Below are 17,862 nucleotides of genomic sequence, written 5' to 3' on the forward strand. Positions count from 1 at the left end.
ATTTGGTGATTTTGCTTCTAAAATGTTATAAATACTTATCTGAATCCATTTGTTAAAATCAATGTTAAATCAAAATGAGAAGATTTATCCACATTATATATATATATATATATATATATATATATATATATATATATATATATATATATATATATAGTGTTGTGCATAGACAACACTGCCTCAGTGTGTATCCATTTATAGCTCTTCCAAGAGAGGACAAGTTGGATAGGCATAGGATAAAGAAAGTAGTTGTGAGTTTGGTAGCAACAAGACAAGGAGATCATTTTTATATGCCATGTAAGAAGGGTGGTAATGAGTAAGTTCCCACAATCACATTAAAATCATATTTTAGAAATAAGTCTTGTGTTTACTACAACTATTAGAAAACTTAAAAAGACAATTAATTACTTGTCAAAAGAAAAATGTTGGATAACCTTATAATTATTTGTAATTTTTGAAAAAATAATTACAAATAGTGAATAAATATTCATATAATTGATGTTACAAAAAGATTTTTTGTTTTATGAAAAATATATTTTTTTGATGTTTGAAATAAAAAAAACCATTATATTATTATTACCATTGCATCAAGTCATAATTTCCATTTGGACTCCCTCATGAATTTATTATGTAGAAAGTGGATGGCACTAAATGATCAATTTAGTTTGTTTTTTGAAGTATGAAAACACATAATCCAACAAAGTATGATTAATGGCTCTCCCATCAAAAAATAATTTCTTTTATTTGTTCTAAGAAAAAGCCCACAAATCTTGAGAAAAAAGAAAAGGTCACCACCATGGCATCATTGCAAAGTTAGGTCAGTGACAGCATGAAAGCCCCACATTGTCCTTGTTAGGTGCACCAACAAGTCTAATGGCTCATTCGAGCCCCACCAAATGCTGCAATTATTAGTGAAAAGGACATGCCATTTGAGCCCCCTCCCTCCATCGGCATGCAATTAAAGATGAAAAGTGGCAAGACATAGGAACAATAACAATTGCATTTGGTGATTACGAGATATAGTTTCATGTTGAATTTTATGTTCTTGTATTATTATTATTATGAACACACCATTCCACTGTATAACTGTGATGTCCACTATATATACTCCTCTCCTTTTCCTTACTCTATTCATTCACCTAATGCATTTGACTTTGTACAAATCCTTTTAATCCTCCTTATGTTCTCTCTTTCGTCTTTCCTTCTCTCCATTGTACATATTTAACGGTTAATAATATTTATATTATTAATTCTTAATAATATTCATTCTCTTAATACTATTCAATAATTAAAAAAAATATTTAATTTTGAGATCTAATATTTAGATTGAATCATTTATATATAATGTAGGATTAAATCGGAGTGTTACATTAATATTATTTATATTGGTTAATAAGGCATTAGCAAAGAGACACGAAATGAGAAGGGACGGTGACGATGTGACTTGATTCGAAACCAACGGTCGAGATCAAAATATCTCGCTTGATTTAAACAGGGCTCGGGCTCGCTCTAACCGACTTCTCGCGATCGACTTCGAGCCTTCTTTGGGTCTTCTTAAGGATCGAAAAAGGGACGGCATCACCGATCTGCTCGATCGGAAACGCTCGCGATGGTGGGCATCTCCTCCTCTTCCTCCTCCTCCGATTCCTCGAAGTCTTTGCAATCGTGGATTGATTTGGTCCCATCTTGCGCTTCATCGTCCGGTTTTAGGGTTTTTCTTTTCCGATCCCATTGGTCTTCTTGATCTCATGTTGTTTGCTTCGTTTTTGGTGGGTTCCACATCCTCCTTGTTCTAATCGGAGATGCCGGTCGTGCGGTGGTGTCGCGATTAGGTTTTGGTTGGAGCAGATTTGTTTCGGAATCGAACGCCGTTTCTTTCTTGCTTGTTGTTGTTCTTTCAATTGTCTGCGTCGAATCAATGATGTTTATGTTGTTTCTTTCATCAAGATCTCACCATGTTTCTTCTTTGATGAGATAATTCTGTTTCTTTATCCTTCTCCTTCGATTAACACTTCTTTTTCCCTTCTGTGCATTTATCTGTGTTCAAAAGATTTGCATATCCGGCTCACTGCTTTCAAGTGTAAGAAGATCTTCACACGTCTTGGACTTTTCGGTTTTATGGCTAGTGAAATATTTTGCCTGAAGTTGTTTCTTCTATTGAGATATATTGGCTGTGTAATAATGGGTTACGATTCTTTTTTTATTTCAGGTTCTTCTGCAACCCGACCCGTTTCTCAATGAGCTTACTAGTATGTTTGAGCGCTCGACAGAAAAAGGATCCGTCTGGGTCACACTCAAGCGCTGTAAGTTAGTAGGCTCCCTTTTTGTTCATCTGCTGCTCTTGTTCTTTTGTTGTTGCTGTTAGAAGAGAATGTATTGTACTGATTCTCGTGAAAACTTGATGTGGTTTTTGTAAATAGCATCTATGAAATGCAAGGCGACGAGGAAGAAAATGGAGACTGCTGGGGAAACAATTGAATATAGATGCCTTGTTCGTGCAACTGATGGCAAGAAGACCATCTCTACTTCGGTAAGCTCTCAGTTAACTGACATTGTTTTCTTTACCTTGGAACATTTTATGTTAGTGTGTTGCTATGGAAGTGAAGTTATTTAGATTCTCCCTGAGCGAATAGGGTAACCATTTTTAACTGTGTAAACATTGTCTTCTATATCCTTTGCTCTCCAGTAATGTAATAATCGATTCAGTTTGAAGTACACCTGCGAGATAAACCTCATGCAGCGTTAGGAATTTGTAAAAGCATATTTTACTGGAATAAATAAAAAAATAAATAGGCTGTTACTGTAGTGATATCTTTGTGATATATGCTGGTTGAGTTGTTGCTTATGCAATGAGCAGTAGGAATCTTGTGTGATTTTACATGTGAATGTGATCATGATGCATGTCAATGTGCATTACACCTTTTGACTTCTAGTGTTACAGAAGTTCATGAGCCATGGTAAGCTACTACAATATTTTAGCTGCAACCTAGTTCTAGTTAAGTATTGAGTTAGAAGTTGTAATTATGATATCAAAGTTGCTAGTGAGTCAGAAGGCTGTTGATGTTGGTTTGGGCCACAGGTATTCATGATTGTTTAAGGGTAAAATTAGCGTGAGGTAATTATATAAGTTCTTTCTTAACATCTTTCATTTTCTTATAACCTTATATGGTAGTACAATTTGTGTGTGGTAATTATATCGGTTCTTTCTTAACATCTTTCATATTCTTATAGCCTTATATTCGTATGTTCTCGCTTAATTATGCTTGTTTTTACTGAACTTTAAAATGGAGATTATTAGTAATGTCACTGTCTATTTATTTGGAGTTTCATATTTTTACTACATTTGATCTTTTTTTTCTCATTCCTTATATATCCACCTGAAATCTTATTTTTGCTCCTTAACAATAATCCTTATTTTTGTCCTCCTATTACTTTTCCCATCATCTTTTATTTATGCTTCAATTTCTTTATGTCATTTTTCTTCTCTTTCAATTTTTTTTCTTTTTCTGCAATCTGTAAGTAATTTGCGTTCTGGACGACCATTAGTGTGGTGCCACCTTGGAGCTCCATTTGAGCAAATGATTATCTACTAACAATGACCTTCATTGAGCATGTTATAGCTGTTTCAATATGGATGAATGGGGTCTCAATGAAGTGTGTAGATACAGTGATTTCAAGGAAAACTGTAAATATCTGTGAAGGATTATGATAAAAAATGACATATGTCCTAGAGGAGGCCTAAAAATTATCTAATTTTGGCTAAAATCTCTCTAGAAGCTTGTGAAGTTTTCCCTTGTGCAAAAGGTAAGTGATGGGATGGATTTTGATGCATTAGATTAAGGCATGTCTGCCACTATGTCAATGTGGCCCCACATTTTTTAACCATGATATATTGATACCAAGTAATTTAAAAATTATGAGTATTGTCTTATCTTACTTGCATCAGAAGTAGTAGTTTCATTGGCATAAACTATGTTATCTGATATTTTGACCAAAATATTCACCACCTAAGTTATGTGGTGACTCAATATGTCAATTAGAAAGACCTTTTCAATAATCTCATCAGTGGAAGAGTTGAATGTAGCAATTGTAATGGTTTTTTAGGCCATGTCATTTATAATAATAGCATGTGATTTTTCTTCTTGTATGGATCACCATCTAATGTTATTGTGAACTCCCTTCTCCTGTTAATTGCAACTCTCATCCTAATTCATTTTGTGGATTGGGAAATCAGTCATATATTCTGCTTAACAAGAAAGGAATCTTAGTCATAGTTAAATCACTTGTCAAGTAACCTAACAGGCATAACCATGTTACATAATTGTTGACTAAATAAAATTGTCACTTGACAAGTTGCCCCTTGGTTATCCATGTTGTAAGGTTCACAGTGAAGGCCTTCAACTAGTATGGGAAATTCCTTATAGAAGTTCCCACTGGTATGGGATTTAGATCTCTGGACCTGCACAATCACAGATTGGGCTACGGGCAGTGCTGAAGCTTGATATGGACAGCTCGATCCACATTACACCTCAACACCCACCCTCCCATTTTTTCCTTTCTGTGAACCTGTGGCACACTCTCACTTTGGTGGTAGTTTGGTCATATGGTGTTTCCCCCTCTTCCCTCATATGGTGTTTCTTTCTGAAATTCCATTTTTTTCCTTTCTTGATCCACATTACACATCAATGATCTGAATGACAGTAGCAATACCAAGTGATACTAGCCATTTGATCATATGGTGTTTCCCCCTTTTCGCTCCTATCTTATTCTGTTTTCTGTTTATTCTCCTGTTCTTGTTGTATTTGCCATGTTTTAATTGCTGATTTCAGACAAGGTCTCAACAAGATGGGATTTGATGAACTGCACAGATTGGGTTGGGACTAGCTTATCCTAACTAAGATTGACTTGAATGCTTAATATAGTGACAATGATGTTCATGTCAACTTGAATGCTTAATATAGTGACCAAATGAAGTCACCAGTCTTCAAGTCGGCATCTACGCTGATGAATGTTGTTCTTCTTTCGGAAAGTGTATTTATGAAGAGTATCTTACCTAGCGGTAACTGTATGCATGATTTCAAAATACCATTCAGATGGATTACCTTTTTTAACATAAATTTTTTAATTCTGATTAGGATTTAAAGGGATTAAAAGTATTATACATTTACCAATAAATGACTTGTTGAAAATATTGACATTCTGTATATCCTAGAGTTGCATCAAATAGGTAAAGCGCACATTCCAAGGATCTGATCTGATGTGGCAAGAGGGGGAAAGAAAAAGAGGGGGTTGCGGAGGAGTACTAGCCCAGGTGCCTAAGGTTGCAAACTTTTAAGATAAATCTTCGATCATTCTCTTGCTAAATCTTCTTTTAGGCATAGAGATTTGATGGATTTTCACTCAATTAGTATTAACACCTTCCATTGTTTAGATAATTAAGCATTTGCCTTTGTCGTAGAAAGGGCAAACCTAGTGCACGAGATTACTGTCAAGATGGGACATGGGGAGAGGGTCAATATATTTCTGTCGATGTGGGTTCTGAGAGGATCAACGTATGTAAAATTAATGAGATTTGTCTCTATGACTCAAATCCTTATCGCTTAGATCATGAAGGAGCAAGCTTGCCATTCTAACAAGGCTCACCCTTAGCATTTGTTTGCTCCATGAGGATGATTTTCATTCACACTGGAATTAATTTGGCCTGGAAGTAAAAGAACTAGAGTGCGAAAATAGATCGAGGAGTGCCAAGTTGTAAAATTGATGGCTTTGGTAGAAGGACATTGTTGATTCCCCCAAAAATATGTCTTTTAGTCAGCCTGGTAGCTGAATCTAAGGTTCTAATATTCTCTCGCACCAGTCTGACCATTGACATGCAATATACCACACATTACTGACGTATTCCAACACTTTAGTGTGTTTTTATTTATATATATATATATTTTTTTTTAGTGACATACTACAGTGTATGTTATGTGTCCAAGAGGACATTGATAAAGGTTATTGGCCATGCATATAACCTTTTTTGATTGTCACGGTTTTTCTTGTTTGTTTGGGAAAATTATCTTTTTGAATTGATGGCACTTTCTTACTCTTTTTATTTTCTTTAATGGTACTCATCATCTCTTCCTTTAGTTATCAAAGAATTTAATCTGTTGTTGGTAATGTGTGTTCTGCCAGCTCTCTGCGAGGGATTACCAGAAATTCCAAGCTTCTTATGCGACCGTCCTTAAAGCCCACATGAACGCTTTGAAGAAAAGGGAGCGGAAGGATAAGAAGAAGACCGCTGAGCCCGAGAAGAAACAAGCTTCGTCGAAGAAGAAGTCAGAGCCCTTAAAGAAGCCAACACCACCAGCTTCGAAGGCCTCTCAATAATGACAAAAAAGCGCATTACATTTTTCTGCTGTTTTGGGAGAAACGCCAGAGGCAATTTGCGAAACATTAGAAAGAGTATTTTATTTATTATGTTCTCATCACTGATGATGCTATTAATTTTCCTATCAACTGAAGTTAAAAAAGGACCGTTGATTGAGAATTCTGAATATGAGGGATGCTTCTGAAGAAACACAAAAAAAAAAAGTGTTTTCAAGAATATAACTTGTATTTTGTGCAAATAATATGATAAATCGAACATCAATCTCTTCACATTATTTGATCTAAAAATATATCAATCTTCCCAAACATGTATTTTGTGGAGGGAGAGAGAGAGAGAGAGCGAGAGGATGAATTGTTGTTGTTGCCGCGGGTGCATGGCTAGTGGCCGGGGCCTCCGGGGCTCGGCCCCGACGGCAGCCTCGCCATCCACGCCGCCACAGCCGCTCTCGCCTTCTCGTACACGCTCGGGTGCGCCAAGTAGTTCTCTCCGTCGAAGCAGTCCGGAGCCGGCCTCGCCGCATCAACTCCTCCCCCAGCGCCCGTCATGACGACGGCCATGATCGAGACGACGATCACCAGCAGCATCGCGCAGGTCCTTCGACACCCCATGCAAGCAGAACCTTCAGCTCTTCCTAACACTGAGGCTATAGGTCGAGCACAAGTTTGGATGCATGGGAATGGGGATCGAGGAGTATATATAGACACGTATTAGCAAAAAGTCTCACTGCATCGAAGGCTTGGTCAGGTATGAGTTATTGTTGGTGTTGACCGAGCAGAATTGACTGTCACGCTGCGAAGTTGCTCTTCCTCTGCGAGAGCCGATGAGATGGTGGTGACAGCTGCGTTGAATCCGTCTGCAGCAACAAGTAGTAAATTAAATTAGCCATTAGATCTATCAAAGGAATTGACTATGTAACCCCTTGATTTAGTCTCACAGGAGTAAAGTTTTGATATAATCAAATCAAAAATGAGTAAAGACTTGATTTGAAGGTTTGATGAGAGTATAACCATTAACTTAGATTTGGATGAGATGTAAGATGGTTGATGAAGGCAAATGTCCACACTTGTTGGGGTTGGTGGAGGTCAAAGACGTGTGCACTTACTGGTTCTTGTTTCAAGCAGTCAAAATGTTGAAGTAGTCAATGATGCAATGGCGCGCGCGCGCGCACACACACACACAAACACACACTCTCTCTCTCTCTCTCTCTCTGCAGTTTTTATTAGCAGTCGAATTACGGATTGCAGTCAATGATAGATGAGGTATTGACCAGCTAAACTTCCCGTCCAAGCATATGAACCGGTAAACTATCATGACACAAACCTCAGACATTTGGTGTATGGTATTGAGATGTTCTTCCGGCTAGTTACGTTAGTGGTATGTCAAATATCATGCTAGGAGAGATCATCCTAAACGATAAGATCTAATTAGATAAAATATATTATAAATATAATTAGATCATGATTATTAGTCTGGAGGGATTCATAATTATTTATTCTAAAACATCTTCTCTCGTTAAATAGACATGATCTCCTAGTAATGTTATATTATACATTGAGAGATTATAGATCCTTTCTTATCTTCCCTTAATCTTCATCTCTCCTAGTCGTTATTCCATCAATTATAGTGATCCAATAAAGAATAAGAAAAGAGGAGAATACAAGTTTAGTTCTTATTATCGATTAACATCACAGTTTTTTTTTCGATTTAACGATGACACACTTGTAGATTAGATAAATATTTTTTAAATAGTATCAAAAGATATATAATCATAAACTTTGATCTATCATTATTTTATTTTATGTTCTACTATTAAAATTTTTCATATAATAGCATAATTATAGTTTTTATACTTAATTATCATTAGAGTCATGTTTTGAAATCAAATACTATAGATTATAAAAATATGTTAGATCTAATTTGTATTTAGACCTACTTATTGGCACCTTTCATTTGCCAAAAAGTGTTATTTGATTTTGATTATAATGATTCGTTTGTGTTGTTGATCTACTTTCCTATCTCATCTTTAAATCTATTCCTCTATGTTCGTTGCCTGTTTTCAAAGTGGGCGAAACCACGATAAAATTATGTTGTATATATTTGTTCAATGGGCTATTGTCGGTAGCTTGCTATTGTAACCAATGAGGCTCGTGCGACGATGATAACCATGCGTGTGAGAACTGTTACTCGTGGATATGGTGGAACACCGATGAAAGTTAGTCAGTAGGTGAGCATAACCATGCATAACAGTGACTGTGGGGTTTCTTCGCGCTAACGCTAGAGAACAGGTGGCATGTGCAGTAGGACGGTGGCGGAGCTATCATCATGGCGACCGCAAGTGACGGACAACCACTGAACCACATCGAGGACTCGCTCATGTGGGCATAATGGAATGCAACGGTGTCTACGAGAGAAGGTTATATTATGATTGAAGGTAATAATAAGATTATCTTGACAAGATAAATTACAAATACTATTTTAGATTATATTAGAAAGGGCTAATAGTGTTACGATATATAAAAGAAAATATGACATTGATGATATACAATTGCTATGACTTGTATTGATAGTCATAATTAATGTGGTATATTATTATATTTATTGGACTTATTGGCTTATTTTATAAAAATCATGTGCACTTGTAAAATATTTTTTCAAAAAAAATTTAAAATCAAAATAGGTAAATTTATTTTTAAATAAAAAATTATTTTATTTATTTTGATTTTAAATTTCTTTTATATCTTACCAATTAATGTGCCCAATGAGATCATATATAATTAGGTAAAATATATCATAAATATGATTAGCTTATGATTATAATTATTGACTAATAAAAAGAAAATCCCATCATAATAGTATTCTTTAACAGATGTTGAGAAAAACTCTACTAATTATTTATCATAAATCTTTTTCTCTCATTTATAAATAAATAAGATTTCCTAAGACTTAATATGTGATTGTTATAAATTGAGAGAGTATAAATTCTCTCTGGTATTCTTTTAGTTCTTATTTCATCGTTTATAGTTGTCTTATGAAAAATAAAAAAAGAGAAAAATATGAATTGGACTTTCCTTATAGATCGACATCATTATTTCCTTCAGATTTGATGATGATGTACTTATAAATAAAATAAATATTTTTAAATAATATCAAAAGATATACAATCATAAAGATTTTAGTTTATGACATTAAAATTTTTATATAATAACATAATTATAGTTTTTATACTTATACTTCCTACTATAACATGAGGATGCAACTTGTGACTAAGACTACCAATTTCACATAAGAGATAATAAGGTTTAATACAATAAATGATTAAAATGAAAAAGAAAATAGTAATTAATAATAAATCAATGAATCCTTATGAACTATTTATGAAATTAGGTGCACTTCAATGAACAAAATAATATTTATTATATATTTTATCTCCAATAAATGATGAAAAATTAAAAAAAGTAAAAGTAAAATTACAATTATGATAATATTATTTATATAACTCTAGGGAATAAAGTAACATTTAATATATTTAAAGCTAAAACATAATATATCATGAAGAAATACCAAAAATAAATCTCAATTAAAATTATTATTCTTTATACAAATTTAGCTCACATTATATATTTCAATGTATTTAACATACTAAAAATATTTAAATTAATATTCAATAAAAAATAATATTTGTGAAGTTAGGTGCACTTCAATGAACACAATAATATTTATTAAAAAAACAATATTTTTACATAATTTTAGCTAATAAAATGTTAAAAAAATAAATTATGGCCCATGCAGGTCTCGAACCTGCGACCTTCGCGTTATTAGCACGACGCTCTAACCAACTGAGCTAATAGGCCAGTTGATTCTTTATCGAATTCAAGACATGTCATTATGATTCTTCTAACTTAAGCGAAAAAAGACATTTCCCCCTAATTAAGCACAAATATCTCACATTCAATCGCAAACCCAAGCAAGATTGCTCATGTCGGCGACTTCTCTACTCTTTTCGTTCGGGAAGACGATGAACCAAGTAACAATCAAGGTTCATGAACATAGAAAAAGAGATCGATCTTCACACATGAAACCCCGAAATCCCCACAAGAGTCTACCGCACGTACAATCGACAGAACCATCGATTCCACGTTCGATAGCAAAAGAAGACAACAAATCCAGAAATGGGATGCATTACCTTCTAATCCACGATGGAAGGGAGGATGATCGGTCGAGATAGATGGGTTTTTCTTCACAGGTTCAGCCATCGGCTCTCCCTCTTCGCTTTGAGACGATGATGGGATGGGCGAGGAAGATAGCTCATCTATGGCATCCATATCCAAGGCGGCTCAGATCGGACGGTTGAGATCGTCTCGCGGGACCTGATGCGAGATCAGGCGGTCCGATGGAGGTCGACGCGCGCGAGACGGCGGATTCGCCCATAATTGTTCCCGCCAGTCTCACAGCTCGGCTGAGTTAGACCGGGGCAAATAGACAGCACGAGCCGCAACTCGACCTGGTCGAGCCGAGTCCACGGCCGCTATAAGCTCATGCGCTTAGATCGGGCGGCTGATGTTGTCTCATAAGACCTGATGAGATATTGGACCGTCCGATCGAGATCGATGCGCGCGACTCGAAAGGATTCGCCCAAAATTGTCCACGGCCTGTCTCGTATGTAATTGCTGCAATTTGATTCTGGGCCGGGTCAGATAAGCAGCAAGGGGCCGCAACTCGGTGTCGTTAGGCCGTGTCGGCTACCGAAAGGACTGAAGCACCCATGAAATTTTCACGGCTGATATGGCATGTTATTGACCGATCTTCCAATTCCAATCGAAGTGGCGGAGAGCGACGAGAAACCCATGAACCGTCCCGGGGTGATGTCATCGTGGACGCCGCCGTGCATAAGGTCCATAAGATATAATGGCGGGAAAATTTTTGGGCGAATCTTCCAACTCGCGCGCAAAGGTCCGCGATTAGACGGGCCAATCATATTCATGGTTCGTGAGACGACAGTAGCCGTCCGATCTAAGAAATTGATGATATAGACGAGCTTTCTTCTTCCTTTTCTCCCTGCCCATCCCATTACCGTCCCGAAGCGAAGCGGGAGAACCGATGGCCGAACCCGTGAAGCAAAGCCGAACGATCTCGAATCAGCGATACTCCATTCTGCTGTGGATTCGAAGGTAATGCTTTTCTGGCTTTGTCGTCTTCCTTTTTAGGGGAGGAATAGTGGATTTGATGGTTCTGTTGCTTGTGTTGAGGTAATGACTGCCTTTGTTATCGGTGTGATGTTGTTTGTTTGACATTGGTGAAATGGGTATTTCCAGATTTATTGGAAGAGGGGCAGAATCATTGGCTGTGGTGATGATGGAATGTAGTTTTTTTTAATCGAATTTATCTTTTTTATATTTAAGTTTAATTCTTTTTTATACGATAATGATATGTATTTGCATTGCAATATATCTTCATGTAAGTTAGCGGTCGAAAATAACATCAAATTGATCTATTAATCAACTCAGTTGGTTAGTGCGTCCTTCTAATAACGCGAAGTTCTCAAGTTTGAGACCTGCGTGGGCTAAATGATTTTTTTATTATTTTTTATAGAAGTATATTTAACAAATTCTTTTTTATTTTAATTTTTCAGTGTTTCGTTTGCTTAAGCTATATAGTAGTATTATATTCATGAATTTATATTTTTGGTTTCTTCTTTTTTTCATCGTTTATTGTGTTTTAGTTTAATAATATTGTTTTTCATCATTTATTTGCTGAAGTTATATCACGAATATTATTTTTAATAAAAATGTGTTTAATTGTATTTTAGCTTAAATTTTCTGTTCATTTTAATCAGTTTTTAATTTTTATGATATTTTTATTTGGTTTATTTATAATATTTTTTTAATAATATTTATAATACTATAATAGATCAAAAATATTATAACGGATCAAAGTACGGTAATAGATAGAAATTTTTTTAAGGGATAATTTAAGTATTTTTTAAATTAAAGGCATTGCTTGAAAAAAATAATATGAGGGTATTGATTGAGAAATATTTAAAATATGAGTATTTTCAAGATAAATCATCTTATATTATTTTGTTCGCTATATATATATATATATATTTAACATTTATTAATATTTATTGTATTTGAGCCCTAGATATACAAAAACCTGTTTTGTTTGCTGAAGTTGTGTGAAGAATACTTTTAATTGATTATTTATTGTATTTTAGTTTAAATTATGATAATAATAAGTAAAGTTATATAAATAATATGCTCTTTAATGAACCTTGATTTGAGCTATGTTCATCGTCTTGTCGAACGAAAAAGGTAAAGAGGTGGTTGAAATGAGAAATATTGAAAGGGGTTTAGAGTCGAACATGCAGTGTTTGGGTCTCCAAAACCTTAAAATTTCTTCTCTTGAATGGCGATTGAATGTGACGAATCCTCAAGATTTCAAATATTAGATCTTCATCTTTCTGTAATTATTGTGTGTGAGATTTAGTATGAAGAATTATGATCAGTCATCTTCCCATCCGCATGGTTTTCATTTTTATATGGAGAAATGAAGGAATTGATGGATTTGCTGCTTGGTATTAATTACGGTTGATTTTTGTGGAGATTTCAGAGGGTTTATTTTTCTATGTTAATGAACCTTGATTGGATCTTTTTTGGGGCAAAGAATTGATCGAAATGAGCAATCTTGAAAGGAGATTTAGTTAAAATCTTCTCTTGAATGCTAGGATTTAATGTGAGGAATTGGTGCTAATTATAACAAAAAAAACCCTCAATATTTCAAGCATAAATTCTTCTGGAGCTGTTTCTCCCCATATTTAGAATGAATAATTAAAAGATTATGATGAAGAATGTGATGGGGATTTGATGGGCTCTTGATAGAACCCCTGCTGACACAGCTACATGAAAGCAAGTAATTGAGGGCCATGAAGGAGCTTACTGCAGAACTGCAATGAGAGTCCTTTGTGTTGTTGCAGCAGCAGTAAGCTCAAATATGCCTGTGGAAAGTGCAACACTGAAGTGAGAGATCAGGAGAAGAGATGAAAGTAGATGTTATCAAGAAAGAGAGTATCTATTGATGGGAATTTGAGCTATGATACCAAGGAATTAGTGATGAGTATCTTTTGATCCCATTCCTACCATAAGTTGGAGGGGATTAACTTGACATATGTTGTTTTGTTGGACAGAGAATGGTGTATGGTATGTCCGGTGCCAGATGAGTCAAAAAAAAATTTTTATAAAGAGAGTTTTGTGTTTTGCATTTTCGAATTTTTTTTCAATTGAGAATTTAATGAAATTCTTGACATCCACTGCTTATTTTTTTTGTTCAATATAGGTATTAATAAATTATTAAATTGGCTAATTAGCTCAGTTGGTTAGAGCGTCGTACTAATAATGCGAAGATCGCAGGTTCAAGACCTGCATGCGTTATGCTTATGATTGTTTTTATTTTTTAAAATCATTTAATTATATTTAAACTTAAAATATAGAACAAATATTATTTTTTTTGTTATGTGTAATAAGGTATAAACGGGTATTATGGTAAATAAAAATTATTTTAATCTCTAATCATTTATCATATCTTAGTTCGAAATATATAAAAATAATTTTTTAAATATTATTTTGTTTGCCAATGTAATAAAAATACAGCTGTGTCAGCAGGGTTTTGTGTTTTGCATTTTCGAATTTTTTTTCAATTGAGAATTTAATGAAATTCTTGACATCCACTGCTTATTTTTTTTGTTCAATATAGGTATTAATAAATTATTAAATTGGCTAATTAGCTCAGTTGGTTAGAGCGTCGTACTAATAATGCGAAGATCGCAGGTTCAAGACCTGCATGCGTTATGCTTATGATTGTTTTTATTTTTTAAAATCATTTAATTATATTTAAACTTAAAATATAGAACAAATATTATTTTTTTTGTTATGTGTAATAAGGTATAAACGGGTATTATGGTAAATAAAAATTATTTTAATCTCTAATCATTTATCATATCTTAGTTCGAAATATATAAAAATAATTTTTTAAATATTATTTTGTTTGCCAATGTAATAAAAATACAAAAGGTATTATGACAAAAAAAATTAATTTTTAACTAATGTCATAAATATTATTTAAAAATATTTTAACCAATATGTAATAAAAATATTTAAAATAATATCTTAAATATTATTTAGTTTGGCAATGTCATAAGATATAAAAGGTATTCAGATAAATAGAAATTATTTTAATTCTTAACCATTTATCTTTCATAATTTCAAATATATAAAAATATTTTTTTTTAATTTTTTCATTATTTATTTTATTTTAGGTTAAATATGAATTACATTTAGTTTCACAAATAAGTCAACCAGGATTTGTTGATTTGTTAAACTTTAGTTTTTTTCATCATTTAATGTAGTTAACTTAAAATATTGAAAAATATTATTTTGTTTGCTGGTGTCATAAGATGTAAAAAAGCTACTATGATAAATAAAATAGATTAAGTTTTAACTACTTAATGTATCTTTTTAAAATATATAAAAATCTTTTAATATTTTTTTATTGTATATTTTATTTTAGCTTAAATATGAAGCGCTCATAATTTCACAAATAGTCGACGAGGATTCTTTACTTTTATTTTTTTGAACATTTATTGTATTTTAGCTTTTTACCCTTTGTCTGGAAATGGTTTAGTCATTGGCTATATAGCATTATGCTGTGGTAGGCACAAGGTAGTGCTTTTCAATTTGACAATCTAACCTACATGTCCTCTCATTCAGTGCCAAAAAGATGTCTTCTCTATGATGTCTTCTTAGTGTCTGGCACTTTCTTATAATTTTTTTAATCCTTTAAATGAGTTAATATTTAGATAACTGCCAATTTTTTTCTCTTTTCTGTTATTGCCCTATTCTGAGTACCTTCATGATGCAACATATGGTTGTCTTCTTTCCTTCTTCATTTATGGTATTAATTACCTTATGTGTACCCTTGAACTTTTTATTGCATTCTTCATCATCTAACAAAAGGAATCATATGATCTTGGGAAATGCTGTAATATGCTTTTTGGCAGTTATTTACTTTGGGAATAGAATCTGCTAACAGTTCTTATTTCTTTGTCTGTGCTGATGAGTCCTACACATACAAATACCATGGATATGATATGATAAAAGCATCAATGAAGCTTGGGAAGGTGCTAAATAAGCAAGGGATTTCTTCATTTGCTGAAAAGTTAAACTTAGAAGAGTTGTGCTAATAGGTATGCTTTCTGTCCAAATTTATTTCTGAGTGTTTCAAATCTTTTGACAATTCTTTCAAATCGACACTAATCTAGAACATTATCATTTTGTCATGGAAGGACTGAGAAAGAAGCCAGGTTGCTGAAAAGTACTGTTAGCAGGAATTCATCAAGTAAATTAAGAAAAGTAAGCAGGTTGTGGAAAAGGAAGAAAAGCAAATGTATCTTGAGCTTGAAAAGGAGAAATTAGTGTCAGTATTTTCTTTAGCATGGATTGGCATGATCATGAGCTATACACGTTTGAATAACTTGCTGTCTTGGATCTGAAGAACAGAAACATGGCTTAATTCCAGAAAATTTCATAGAAGCATATTAGAGGCAGCTTAAATATTGACGGAGTCTCATTGAATGATTCATTTAAATATTGACGGAGTCTCATTGAATGATTCAAAAAAATGATTGTTACTAATGTTTGAACACAGTATAATTCATCTTATAATCTTTGCTTCATTTACTGCTAAGATTATTCAGGTTATTTACTTCTTTTTCGCTAAAACGTTCTTAAAATTAAGGCGCTTTTTAGGCCCAATAATGGCCTTCGAACCGGCCGAGTTGCGGTTCTGTGCTGCTCTCTTTTGACCCGGCCCAACCCGGCCGTGTTGCGGGAAAGATGTGAGACTGGCGGGAACAATTATTGGCGAATCTCGATCGGACGGTCTAATCTTCCATCATGTCCGATGAGATAACATCAGCCGTCCGATGTGAGATATTGATGACATATATATATATATATTTATTTATTTGAGCCTTCTCCGCCCTTTCTCTGTTTTCCGCCCATCACATCATTGTCTCAGGAGAAGCGATGGTTGAACCCGTCGAGAAATCCAGCCATCTCTATCATCCTCACTTCTACTGTGGATTCGAAGGTAATGCTTCCCATTTCTGCATCGTCTCTGGCTACGTTGCTTGTGAATGGGTTTCATTTGTGAAAATTGGTATCTTTTTCTACATCAAGAACCTTCATTGGATCTATGTTCGTCATCTTCTCAAACGAAAAGGGCGAAGTAGTAGTCGAAATGAGCGATCTTGAAAGGGGTTTTAGAGTGGAACAACAGGTAGCGTTTGGATCTTCAGAACCCAAGACATCTTCTCTCGAATGACGACTGAACCTGAGGAATTTGTGCCTATCACGGTAAGAAACCCCTCAAGATTTTTAACATTAGTTCTTCAGGAGTTGTTTCTTCCCATCTTTCTGTAATCGTGTGTGAAATTTAGTTAGATGGATCACAACGGCATGTCCTGCTGATATGGTTCTTGATCAAACCCTTGCGAATAACAAGTGGAGGGCCCTTATGATAAAGATTTTTTATTGGTTAATCATTAATCCCAAAAAAACCTTAAACCCTTAGGAAAATATTCGGTGAATAATTTAAATAAAATATTGAGTGAAATAGGGTTTAATATCGTGAAAGAAAATTTGAGAAAAGTATTTGACTTCAAATTCTCGAACTCATCTCTTTCTAATGAGAAGGGAATTTACAAATTTTTGATTGGTTGAAATAAGGATCCTAATTCATTAGTATCAAAAGCTTACTCATAGGAAAGGATTGGGTGAAATATTTTTAATTAAATATTGGGTGAAATAAGGATCCTAATTCATGATGTGTTCTGATATTATGAAAGAAGACTTTGAGAAAGGATTCAACATATTTATTAGCTTTGGGTGAAATATTTTTAATTAAATATCATTGTGAAATAAGGACTGTAATTCATCATCTATTCTAATATATGAAAGAAGACTTAGGAGAATTTGGATATGAATGTATTCAAATCCTCGAATTCTTCTCTTTCATATGAGATTTGAGTTTGCAGCAGAAAGCTTCTTCTGTTGAGGTAGGGAGAAAGTGCAATGCTGAAGTTAAAGATGAAGTAGATGTTGACAGATGTGAATTATGATAACAAGGAATTGCTGGTAGTGAAATAATGCCAATGGGGACTTGATGTAAGAATGTGAAGGTTTGTGGTCTTAGGTTGGGACTATGATGATGGCTCATGCCATTTATTTGTTGCAAGAAAATAATGTTCCATTGCTAAGTGTTTGCATGAAATTTATGATAAGTTGAGGGTGTCACCTTGTCATCTCTGCTTGGTATTATTGTGCGCTTTGTTGGATATAGAATTGTGTATGGCATTTCCATTGGAGATGTTGATTTATCTAATTTATTTGCCTTTGTCTTCTAATTATTTGAAAAATTCAAATAAACTTTTAATT

General features: G+C 34.0%; 1 protein-coding gene and 3 non-coding genes across 4 annotated transcripts; 3 read left to right on the forward strand and 1 right to left on the reverse strand.

Moving 5' to 3' along the window:
• The first annotated feature begins 1,498 nt into the window (after positions 1 to 1,498).
• Positions 1,499 to 6,541, forward strand: LOC135614107 (signal recognition particle 14 kDa protein-like). The gene is made up of 4 exons (XM_065111133.1): positions 1,499 to 1,612; positions 2,210 to 2,303; positions 2,421 to 2,530; positions 6,178 to 6,541. The coding sequence occupies exons 1-4, from the start codon at positions 1,610 to 1,612 to the stop codon at positions 6,370 to 6,372; spliced, it is 402 nt and encodes a 133-aa protein (XP_064967205.1). The 5' UTR covers positions 1,499 to 1,609; the 3' UTR covers positions 6,373 to 6,541.
• A 3,609-nt stretch (positions 6,542 to 10,150) lies between these two features.
• Positions 10,151 to 10,224, reverse strand: TRNAI-AAU (transfer RNA isoleucine (anticodon AAU)). The gene has a single exon. It is a non-coding gene; the product is annotated as a tRNA-Ile (tRNA).
• A 3,502-nt stretch (positions 10,225 to 13,726) lies between these two features.
• TRNAI-AAU (transfer RNA isoleucine (anticodon AAU)) lies at positions 13,727 to 13,800 on the forward strand. The gene has a single exon. It is a non-coding gene; the product is annotated as a tRNA-Ile (tRNA).
• Positions 13,801 to 14,143: 343 nt separating this feature from the next.
• TRNAI-AAU (transfer RNA isoleucine (anticodon AAU)) lies at positions 14,144 to 14,217 on the forward strand. The gene has a single exon. It is a non-coding gene; the product is annotated as a tRNA-Ile (tRNA).
• Positions 14,218 to 17,862: the final 3,645 nt, after the last annotated feature.

The sequence above is a fragment of the Musa acuminata genome, chromosome BXJ2-6 (genome assembly GCF_036884655.1).
Source record: "Musa acuminata AAA Group cultivar baxijiao chromosome BXJ2-6, Cavendish_Baxijiao_AAA, whole genome shotgun sequence".
NCBI classification, from domain to species: Eukaryota; Viridiplantae; Streptophyta; class Magnoliopsida; order Zingiberales; family Musaceae; genus Musa; species Musa acuminata.

Bases quoted from the DNA above. Each gene is read 5' to 3' on its own strand.
- LOC135614107 (XM_065111133.1), top strand. The intron at 2,304-2,420 runs GTAAGTTAGTAG...TTTTGTAAATAG, and splicing joins CTGGGTCACACTCAAGCGCT to CATCTATGAAATGCAAGGCG. The intron at 2,531-6,177 runs GTAAGCTCTCAG...GTGTTCTGCCAG, and splicing joins AGAAGACCATCTCTACTTCG to CTCTCTGCGAGGGATTACCA.